This window comes from Lycium barbarum, chromosome 1, assembly GCF_019175385.1.
Source record: "Lycium barbarum isolate Lr01 chromosome 1, ASM1917538v2, whole genome shotgun sequence".
NCBI lineage: Eukaryota > Viridiplantae > Streptophyta > Magnoliopsida > Solanales > Solanaceae > Lycium > Lycium barbarum.
The window spans coordinates 136,225,961-136,237,760 of record NC_083337.1 but is presented as its reverse complement, the minus strand read 5'-3'; the positions used below and the strand labels follow the sequence as shown (position 1 = coordinate 136,237,760).

The 11,800-nt window shown below is 36.3% G+C and overlaps 1 protein-coding gene and 1 non-coding gene across 2 annotated transcripts; one reads left to right on the top strand and one right to left on the bottom strand.

Annotated features, from left to right (window-relative positions):
• The first annotated feature begins 2,021 nt into the window (after positions 1-2,021).
• Positions 2,022-3,020, top strand: LOC132606040 (uncharacterized). Its single transcript, XM_060319374.1, has 2 exons — positions 2,022-2,153; positions 2,267-3,020. Exons 1-2 carry the CDS (start codon positions 2,097-2,099, stop codon positions 2,855-2,857), a joined length of 648 nt encoding a protein of 215 aa, XP_060175357.1. The 5' UTR covers positions 2,022-2,096; the 3' UTR covers positions 2,858-3,020.
• Positions 3,021-10,669: 7,649 nt separating this feature from the next.
• Positions 10,670-10,775, bottom strand: LOC132619023 (small nucleolar RNA R71). The gene has a single exon (XR_009574467.1). It is a non-coding gene; the product is annotated as a small nucleolar RNA R71 (small nucleolar RNA).
• Positions 10,776-11,800: the final 1,025 nt, after the last annotated feature.

The following is an 11,800-nucleotide window of genomic DNA, read 5'->3' as shown; positions in this document are numbered from 1 at the left end:
TCATCTATACGTCATATGCTCGATTTGACTCATGTGTGCTCCTCGGGATCGTATCAATCAGCTACTAGTCGGGGTGTGTTTGATAAATCGTTGGTGATTGTTTAGATAGGAAAACGCAAACACTTAATAGTTCAGGTGTGTTTTGATAAATAGTTGGTGATAGTTCAGGTAGAAAACTCACAAACACCTGATAGTTCAGGTAAAAAACACAAACACCTAATAGTTTAGGTAGAAAACTCACAAACACTTGATAGTTCAGATAGAAAACTCACAAAAAGATAATAATTCACGTGTGTTTTAAACCATTATCTCAAAAAAGGACATGAGAGCTAGCCCCGTGTAATAAGATACCCCCAGCAGCCTGTCAACAATAACATGGATGGTAATGGGATTGTTTTTTTCCAGGGCGCTTACCATCTGAGCAACCCCTCTTTTCTGGTAATGGCAAATTGAGCAATGGGTGGAAGTTAATTTTTGATGCAATTTTTGATCGAGTTCCAAATTCTAACCCATGTTGATTGTCTCTTTCAAGGCTGCAAAACAATTTCCACAAAAATTTAAGACCCATAACTTGTCTATTCACTCATCTCTTTAAACTTATCAACGTTTTTGTCCAATCTATTGTTCCAACATTTATGAAATTTCTACGTGGGTAATTGCTAGGCCACCACAATACTATTATACAGCTAGCTTCCATCGTTAATTAATGTAATCAAATGGTTTTCTGTCAGTGCAGCAGAGCAAGGCAGACCGCAAGACATCAGATTGGCACATGCCTAAGGTATTTCATTATTCATACATCATAAATGTAAAATATGTTGGGAACATAAAATACCGAAATAACGCAAGATAATATCGCAAGTGAATATATATCAGTTATGAGCAAGAGTTGTAAACAAACTCAAGCACAAATTGGTGTGAGCAAAAAACGTAGTACTATAACATCATAGACAGGCACTTAAGTAAAACAGAAACAATCTCACCGATTTGGAGTACATTAATTACTTTGTCTTAAATCCACCCTTTGTTTTAAGGACAATCAAAGCCAAGTGAGCCCCTTATCCAATCTCTTAAACATTTAAGCTACTCCATCCATCTCAAATTACTGTCGTCTTTTTGTTTTACACGTCCCTTACCCTTATTTATATTTAAGTTATAATCTCTTTCCATTAAATGTTTACTCTATTTATGTGTCATCTCCATTAATTATACTAGGGGTAAAATGTGAAAAATATAATTAAATTGTGCCTTAAACTCCTAAAACGATAAATAATTTGAGACAACTATTTTTAATAGCCACTACAAATAATTTGAGACGGAGGGAGTAACATCCAAATCAAATCCACTTTCTAGTCTCTATTCTTTATGAGTTTAACTTACATACATTGATTAGCTGAAAAAAATGTAACTATTAGGTCATATAAAATATCCCGAAATCATCCACAATAAGTGAAATTAGTTACTTGAATAATAAAATAAATAAGGTAACCTTCCTCTTCCTCAACAAATTAAGATATAATGAATTTGTTTTTAAGTTTTTGTTGTGTAGATAAGTTAAATCCTTAATTTTTTTGAAAGATTGTGTACCGTACATCAAAGGACCAAGAAGGGACAGTGAGCAACGTCCCAATTGGATGATCTATTAGTTCAAGCTGTACTAAACTCGAATCTTGATTAATACAACGAGTCTGTTGGATGATTGATAGGACTAACATGGTTCCTATCAGTTTTGTCTCTAAGTAATCCTAGTTGATATTTCCAAGTTGCTTCAAATAGTCCTAGTTGATGGATTAAAATTTTCATTTGTCTCTCTGATGCACAACCGTACAGCGAAGAGTCATATTTTGGTGACTGCAAAAAATAAACTAAATTAATCGTCCACTTAATTAGTACACATAAATCGAGTGAAAATTAAATTACCTTCATCACTGTTTTAATTGATTTTTTCCAGCTGGATAGGATACCATCTACTACCGCCCTTCCAATGCTATATATATATTGCCCAACAAATATACAAGGCATTCATAACATTCAAAAGCTTCAACTTCACCAAAGAATCAATTCAATTTCAAGAAAGAAAAAGTATAGGGAGAAAAATGGCCTGTTGGTCAGCTGAAAGTGCAACCAAAGCCTATCTCAGAGCAATAAAAATGGTTAGTATAACTTCACTGCCTGCATTGTTTGATCAATTTGTACTACTAAGTGTATTCAATCAACAAATTCCTAGATTTTATGTTTCTCATGTTGTGTTAATTTTGTATTTCAGGGAAAGAATGCTAAAGAACCAAATGTATCAGAATTCATCTCAGCACTTGCTGCAGGAAACAATGCACAACTGATGGTCATCGCATGTGCTGGTGCAGCCGACTCGACCACGCTAGCTCTTGTGGCTGCAGCCCAACAAACAGGAGGCAGAGTGATTTGCATCCTTCGCGAATTTGACAAACTAAACACATCAATAGAATTTCTAAGCCATAACGCGAGGCATGTTGAGTTTGTTATCGGAGATGCTAAGACGCTACTAGTAAATGACTACAGAAGAGCGGATTGCATAGTAATCGACTGCAACCTCAACAACTGTGAAGGCATTCTTAAAACAGCACGAAGAACCGGGGAAAATAATGCTATTGTTTTGGGGTACAATGCATTGCGAATGGGGTCATGGAGATGTGAAAGCTTTAATGCTCATTTGTTACCCATAGGAGAAGGGTTATTGGTCACTAGAATGACACAAAAAGGCAGTGATTTTGGCGTTTCAGGGAAAAAGAGTCGATGGATTGTTAAAGTAGATAAATGCACAGGGGAAGAACATGTATTCAGGGTCAGATCTTCACATGGAAAACCTCTTGAAGCATAGGTTTTCACTTAGTGATAATAGATAGAGTATACAATACTTTTCCACCATCTGAAATAATAAGCAGAGATTTTGATTCTTTTATTCTTAGCAGGCTGTGTATTTTGAACTGTAAATACAAGAGATTTAATCATGTTAATAGTAGCATATAGTTGGCTGATTCCTATTGTTGATTTCGTTGATGATCGATTGTCAAGAGTCAAAATTTTGATTTTCTTTCATACATCATAATGTAGTTAGAACAGTCACACAGGGGCCATCTCCACCAAGTGCCAATGAGAACATATACTTACTGTCATAATAGAAATCAGTGTGAGAAAATTTCAACCTGAATTATCAGAGGACAATACTGTCCCAAATTCTGCACAATCTCGGATGTAAGCAATTTACATTTTCCGATCTGCGAAAAAATTGATATAGCTAGGATCCTGAAACATTATAAGAAATCTAATTTCATTTTAAAAGAAGAACTCAATCCATCGATGTCTCTAAAATTTTTCAATATTTCTCTTGCAATAATCAAGAATTCGACTAGTAGTCACTGCACAAAAGCACTTGATTACTTTTTTCTCGGGCTAAATTCTAACGAGAGTATGCAAAATGATAGTTCAGTTCCCATACTAACCGTTTGGTGAACAACTTCAGCTGGCATTGGCAAATTCTCATCGAGTTGCCTATGTAACCAACCAAAACCCTCTTTCTTTCACTTTTTGGTACATGGGGAAGGGGACGGTGAAATATGACTTACACTTGTTGTATAGAAGAGAAGAGAAGACTCAGGTGTTTTGCAAGAATGGCTTTGTAGGTGAATGATTTTGAACTTTTGATCCTGTTTGCCAAATGGTCAAAACTTCAAGTATAACAAGTTTTGACTTGTTACCTTGACGGCTCGCCCATGGGACAAGTTGGGATAAAAAATTCACGACCACTTATTTCCAAGGTCATTCGGTGTAATTGCCTGAGAAGAGGCTCCCACCACTGTTATTAGTATCACTAGACAGTAATTAAGTCTGGTTGGTAGTCACACCTTGTAATGCCTTTTGCTGACTAATTAGCTTTTTTTCCTTTTGAAATTTTTAGCCTTAATCAAAAGTCAACAAGCAATATGCTTAACTGCAACTCATTCACATGAATAACAGCGTATGCAAACGTGTGCCTATGGCAAGATAACAATATTAATTAGAGCGAAACAACTACGACTTAATATTAAGCACACTTTTAAGTTGACCTATTCATGCAGTGTGCAGACATGTTCACCATTTAGCCAACATTGGCAGTTCAACATCCTAATAGTTAGTTGGCAAATTTGTTAATCATATGGTATTATTATGCATTTTACTCTCCCAAATCTTTCTCCTCACAACCTTCCATGTTTTCTTTTCTCTCGGAATCTATTGCAGAAAATTAACAATAAATAAAAGAAATTTCCAAGAAGTGTTAGCCTAGATCTATCAGGTTAGAGAACGTGCGGAAGAATAGTTTAATTTTTTCTTTATATATCACAACAACATGATTTTTCTGCATAATCAGAAGAGTGGGGCCTCAATGATAATGCAAGAAAAATAAGGAGAGTTTTTATATGCGCGTTGTTGCTCTGTTAGGCAATAAGTTTGCAGATTAGGAAACATCTTGATCTGATCTAGATTTTTGCTTGTCCGTCCTGAGGCAAAGCAAACCAATGTCCTGTTATGCTACTGAACAGCCAGCTATTCTGAATTGGATTTAACTTAGATTATACACTAACACAATTGTAAAATTTTGTTACAGTATAAGTTAATATGTTATGGCAGCGACTATATTACCCCGAGTAATTAGTTTCATTTCATTTATCAATGAGGAATACCTATAGTTATCTTTTTGATACTCTTTTTACACTGCCAGAATATAGAAATTACACTCCGAATGGATTTTGCAAATGTGAAGATGAAATTATATGTAACCTATTTTGCACGAAGAAATGTCAGTGTTGAACCTCCACAATTCAAAACTTCAGCAATTTTTCCTGGAATTTGAACTGCATTGTAATTCCAAGAATGTTTTGAACTCCAGCACATCCACTTGTTCTGGAATTTTTTTGTGTTTTAGCTAGGGGTATTTTTGTATAAATGCTATTTCAGTCTTAAGAAGTGGTTATTTCCCTATTACATTTCTAACGGCGGTTAAATTTTAACAAATGATCCAAAAATTGGCCAAGCTAATTTTTATAGTTTTAATTTATGGGGGCCGAACTTACTTTGTCAACATCAACGGGTAATTTGCATAAATAGGATATTTTAGTGCCATAGTTTTGATTCTAACCCCTTTTAAAAAAAATCACAAAATAGATGCATACTCACATTAAGTAGCAATATTCTAACAAATCGTCAAGATTTCAAATTGATGAATAAATTTTACCTTAGGATTTGCAGTTAAATTCTAGCGACCCAATAGGGTTTGGCCACAAATCATGTTTGGATCGTCAGAATTTTGCCACAAAATCCTGAAAATCGCCAAACCTTATTGTGTTAAACTTTCACTAACACAATTTTTCTTAAAATTAGTCCAAATCAACTTCAAATAACTCTTAATTTGATATCGAACATACTAATACCAATCCCAACAATCTATGATGGTTAGATTCAATCTAAACCTTCAAAAATCAATATACCACTTCATTTTCTTCAACAAACAAGCTCAACAAACCCAATAAATAGTGTTTTTCAAGTTTTTTGCAGTCAAACCAACTGCAGAAAAGATGGTTCTTAATTTTCTACAACTCATATGAAAAGATGGAGACAAAGGAGGAAGAAATAGTAGGACTAGGAGGAGTAACAACACAACTTCTGGCGGATGTCTATATTTGCTCTATTTTTCTTAATGACGCCAAAAGTTAAACGCCTAACCTTAAGGAGGACACCCGATGAAAATTCTTGAACATCAAGTAGATTCTAAATATCCGTATACAACCCTCAAATGGCCCGGGTTGGCTAGTTTACTAGAGTTTGAAACTTCTATATGTGAAACTCCAACTCATGTCATGGAATCTGAACTTTAATAAGAGAAACTTCAGCTCATCGTGCTGCAGTAGAGCATGAATGAAATAAGTTACGAACTTCATGTCATGAAGTTTCACTTTTATATATCACCCACAAAATTACCTCATTATTTTCTCAATATTACTGGTAACATCTATTTTGTACATTTTGAACTGAAGTTATCGATTTTTTCTCACGTACCACCTATGAAATTACTTTCTTATATATGAAAATTATAAAAATGAAACTTCAGGGTAATGTCCTAGAGTTCGATCCTTATAAAAGTAAAATTCTATAATAGTGTTCTTAAGTGTGAACCGTGTCAGTTCAAACCTTCGTTAAAACATTTTATAGCTTTCTCATATTTTATTTAAGAGTATTTTTTGACAAAATTTATCTCCCTATTAAAAATCGGCTAAAATTTAATAATTTTGAAACAACGGCTAAATGTTTATTATTATATTATTATTATTATTATTATTATTATTATTATTATTATTATTATTATTATTATTATTATTTGGTAACTAACTGATTTTTATTAATCACCAAGTACAAACTTTACAATACCACAGTAGAAGGATTCACTCTACTGTCTCAGTTCAGTCTTTCTACTAGACTATATACAAGAAAGCTCAAATACTTCTATTCAGATCAAGAACACAACTCCCAGGGAGGATTTTTGTAACGACCCTCCCGGTCGTTATGGAAAATCTAGGATCACCAAATAGAATCTTCCCAAAGGTAGAACGGGCTAATAGAAACTCGAATATACAAGTCTAAGAATTGAGGTAGAACGAGCTAATAGAAACTCGAATGTATAAGTCTAAGAACTGAAAACTTGACTTGTTTGTGATTATTGTTTAATTGTGTTGAGTCCATGGTGACGTAGGAAATTAGAACTCCGTTGGGAATTCCGAGGCCACGGGTGAGTCCGTATGGTGTTTTTATATCAATGTGCATGTTTTATTTGTATTTGTGAGGCCTCGGATGAAGTGTGGGATGGTAGAGTTGAAAAACTGTGAAACTAGCGAGCTCACTGGTTCAGTGGTACCGCTGCAGCGGAAGAATTACCGCTGCGGCGAGACCGCTGTAGCGGGACTAGGCTCGCCACAGCGGTGGGTCAGTTTTGGGTTGGTCCGCTACGGTGGACACTTGCCCGCTATAGTGGGACCGCTGCAGCAACGGGTGGACCACCGCAGCGGTCGACGGGGACAGAATCTCGATTTTTAAACACTTAGTTCCGAAGTCTTTATTCATAAAACTCCAAAACAGTTCTCTACAAGCACCTAGGGCAAAATTCCAAGCTAGGGCAAGAGTATCCTTGATAGGTAAGTCTCAACCATTCCTTCCATCATTACGCTTTCATCTCTATGATTATCATTCCTTTTATGGGTCTACAATGGTGAATTGGGAATAGTAACCCTAGCACTTAATAGACTTTCAATAGTTGATGGGTTATGATTGTTATTGTGTGTCTATCATCTAATGGCTTGGGTTATCACTTTTTAATCAAGAATTGAACCATTAGAGACATGAACTAAGTGAATTGAGACTTAGGGTTTCATAAAAATGGTAGCTTGACCATGGAAACTGCTTGTAATAGATGTTTTGATTAAATAGCCTTGTAAATTTATAGTTGGTGGTTGCTAAGGACAATGTTAGGCTTATTTACACCTAGAAATCATTCACTCATTAGAATGGAGCAAAAAAGGAAGGGTGTTATTTGAATTGATTTTGTGACTAGAGTGATTGTGACTTATTTAGCATCTTAATTGCTTGACTTTGAGTGTTCCGAGGCTTTACGGAAGGGAAAGGCTATAGCGGAGTAATCTGCATTGTTCCAGCTCTGCAGTTGAGGTAGGTTACGATCTACTTGAGTTAGACTTTGATTAGTTGATTGTATGTGTTGTGAAATTGATAGGAGAAAGCATGTCTAGTCTTCAAGCATAATGTGTGTGGTTGAAATTCCTATATTCCATTGATTGAGTGATTATGTGGGCTTCGTGCCACTATTCGATATGTTGGAACCTACAGGTTGATGATGTTGTGGTGAGAAGTTAATATGATCTTCTTGGTGAAATTGAGGTACAAAATGATAAATCAATTATTGAAAGCGATGTGACAATAAATATGAATATATATGAAAAGGCTCATTTGACCGGATGTGGGGATGAGGCCTAGTTATGGATAGGCACATTTGACCGGGGGTAAGGATGTGGCCTAATTGTGAGCTTGGGTCCGAGGAGTGAATCTGGAACGAGTGGTACATGGACACTATGGGTCCCCTGCAGGTCATGACTACTGAGCAATGACATCAGCTAGCATGTGTGTACATCGTGTACTTAGTTGTTGTTGGTAGACTTATTTCTGTTGTTTGCTTCCGTTGATTTGATTCTTGATATCATTGGGTGACTTGATTGTTAATATCACTGGTTGACTAGTTGTTGGGTATTTGATTATGTGTTGTCGACTGGTCTGTTTATTTTATTGATTTTATGATTCATGCATGATACTAATCTTAGTCGGCCTATGATATCTACCGATACATTATGTTTGTACTGATACTACCTTGCTGCATTCTTTTGAGTGCAGATTGTTATCCAGAGACAGCTACCCAACCTCATATTTAGCGTTGAGGTCGTTTGCTGACAGATTCAGGGTGAGTTTCTATCCATGCCAGGCTGCCCGAAGATCTTCTTTTCCTAATATCTATTTTCATTCCAGACATTGATGGATATTTATTTTAGACAGTACACATTTCTTAGACATGTTTGGATTAGAGTCCTTGTACGGTGACTGATGTGCCGTGAAATTATGGCACATTTGATGATTTTTGGCTATAAATTTTACTTATTTTTGAGCGAGTCTTGGTATTTTTGATGTGTTTGTGACATGTTGCAGATGTTTCACGTATTTCGGGAGCAAGTCGTGGAAATGGAGTAAAAAGAGGTTCAAAGAAAGAAAATTAACTGAAGCCTGATTTATACGGAGGAATATACGGACCTTAGAATATTCACGGTCCGTAAATGCCATCGTGAATGCTTAACAGAGAGGGCTCAGACGTGAAGTGGAAGTTCAGGCAGAAGTACGGACCGTATAATATTTACGGTCCGTAAATCTCACCGTAGGTTGGTTCCAGAAAAGTCTTAAAGAGAAGAGGATTTACGGGCAGGTTATACGGACTGTATAATATTTACGGTCCGTAAAAGTGGATCGTACATCTGACAACTGGAGAAGATTTTACGGAGATCTGTCACTGATTATACGGACCGTACATTTTGTACGGTCCGTACAGTGGTCCGTCGGGGGCAATTTTGTCAATCTTATTTTGCACGACTTTGACTCTTATAAATACCTTATTTTAGGTTTCTTGTAGAGACAATTACTACAGAACTCAGTTTTATTTTCCTAAGCATTAGTTACTCATAGTTTTGAAGTCTTTTGGAGATTACAAACAATTGCAATTAATTTCTCCTCAATTCCAAGCAATCAATTGTAAGCATTATGATTCCCATTATTTCTTATTGTTCTTTTTTCTATATGAGTAGCTAATTTTCCTTACTAGGGTTGTGAACCCAATTGATGGATGTTTTGTGATTGAGTTTGTGATTGATATACACATAATGGATTATTAGGGTTTATTTATTCTTCATCCTTCATTCATAATTAATGGTTGCAAACATTGATTAAAGTCATAAACCTTGAATTATTTGGGAAAATAATTAGGGTTGGTAAGAATAAATAACAAGGACTCAAAGCTATAAAATTTGTTTAATAAATTTAATAAATTCACTTAGGAATAAGAAGAATTTACTTGGCATGATTAATCGTTCTTCATAGTTACTTTCTTATATTTGGGAAAATCATAGAAAGAGATAATCTTTATTTATTGGGAAATAGTAGAGATTCATATAGAGATTAAGTGCATTCATATAATGACCAATTAGAAGTATATCAAGATCAATACCCATGATCATACACTCTATCTAACGGGGACACAATCTTAGTTTCTTTTACCATAAATTTCCACCAAAGTAATAGATAGCAATTAGTCATAGAAAAAACCAACTTTTACCAAAATCATCGGATTAAGACATTAGACCTAAACGTAGCATCCTACGACTTTAGTAACCTTTTCACACCATATTCCCTGTGGGATTCGACCCCAACCTTGTTGGGTTACTATATTTGACAACGTCTGCGTTATACCATTAATAGGTGTAATTTGAGCGTATCAAATTTTGGCGCCGTTGTCGGGGAATACGATTTTGAAATTACTAAATAGTGTTTGCTTTGATTGAAGTCTTTTGCTTATTCCATCACACTTTGTTTGCTACTCTGTGTAAACCAGGTGAACATGAATCAGAATCAGCAAAATCAACGTGCTGGTAACCAGGGGAATCGGTTGAACAATCAGGCGAAGGAATCAGATGATGAGAATATTTTCGCTGATCTTGTTCCAAAGGAGAACTATGCATCTGCTATTGTTCAGCCTCGAGTTGCAGCTGCTAGCGTGAAAATTGACTCCTCTCTATACCAGTTGTTGAAGCTTGAGGGATACTTTCGGAACTCTACCGAAAATGGCCCTCAACGTCATTTGCAGATTTTTGTGGATGTGTGTGCTAATCACATCCAGAACAACGTTCCACAAGATGCTATTCGGTTGAGGTTATTCAAATATTCCTTAACTGGAGAGGCAAGAACATGGTTTGAGAAGCTGCCCCGAAATTCGATTACTTCATGGGCAGAGATGGTGACTGCTTTTCTCACAAAATGGTACCCCCTAGCAAGAAGGCTGAAATTCGTGACAAGATCTATGAATTTAAGTAGCGACCGGGGGAAAAACTATATGAAGCCTGGGAGAGATTCAAGGAGTATTTGCAGAAGAGCCTGAATCATGGTTTTCCGGATCATATATTAATGGAGAAGTTCTACCGAGGGCTAGATCCAGTGACGTAGTCAGTTGCTAATAATGCAGCTGATGGTTGTTTCATGAACAAATTTTATCGACGAGTGACTAACATACTTAACAAGCTGACGACTCATAATCAGGCTTGGCACTCAAAAAATGCTGATGTGGTCCTGTATGGTAGTGCTATGATCCAAAATATAGTAATGGAGAATCAAGATACCCGGCAAACATTGGCAGAACGTGCAACAAATATTTTCTTACTAACAAAGAAGTTTGATGAATCCTAGATCAATAAGGTAAATGTTTGTGAGGATGATACAATTTTGCCAAAAGGGATGTACCACACTCAACATGGTCCGTTCCATGATGGGCCCCCTATTCAGGTTGAAGATGCTAATTATGTTAATAACTCTCAAGGGGGTTACCAAAGACAGAACTACCAAAGTGGTTATCAGAATCAGAATCAATGGAGACCTCAGCAAGGTCAAGGTGCTTATAACAATTGTGGGAACTACAACAATAATTATGGTGGTCTGAATCAAGGGAGCTACAACAACAGTAACAATTTTGGGAACAAGAGTTCCAATCCTTATATACCACCGGAAGGGCAGTCAACAAAGCAAGGTAGTTCGAAGGTTTAATCAATGCTTAAGAAGATTCTGGCCAACCAATCTAAGTCTGAGAGGACTTTATCTGGGCTGACAGAGACAGTGGGTTCCCATACAACGGCTATTCAGAAGCTTGAGTCACAAATGAGGGATATTTCTAGAGAGCAGCACCTTCCTAAAAAGGGAGGACTTCCGAGTGACACTATTCCAAATCAAAAGAATGGGGGGGAGGGGGGGTGTAGACCGTGTGTTTGCCATTACTACTAGGAGTGGTAAAAATACTCCAAGGGGTTGATAAGAAGATGGTTGATCTTGAGACAATACATGAAGAGGATGAGGTGCAGTTTCAAGCACCCATTATTGTTGATGAGAATCCTGCTGACAAGAAGGTTGCTGATATTCCAGAGAT

Excerpts from the sequence above, each read along its gene's own strand:
- LOC132606040 (XM_060319374.1), top strand. The coding sequence starts at position 2,097 with ATGGCCTGTTGGTCAGCTGAAAGTGCAACCAAAGCCTATCTCAGAGCA. Across the intron at positions 2,154-2,266 it reads ATCTCAGAGCAATAAAAATG|GGAAAGAATGCTAAAGAACC; the intron begins GTTAGTATAACT and ends TTTGTATTTCAG.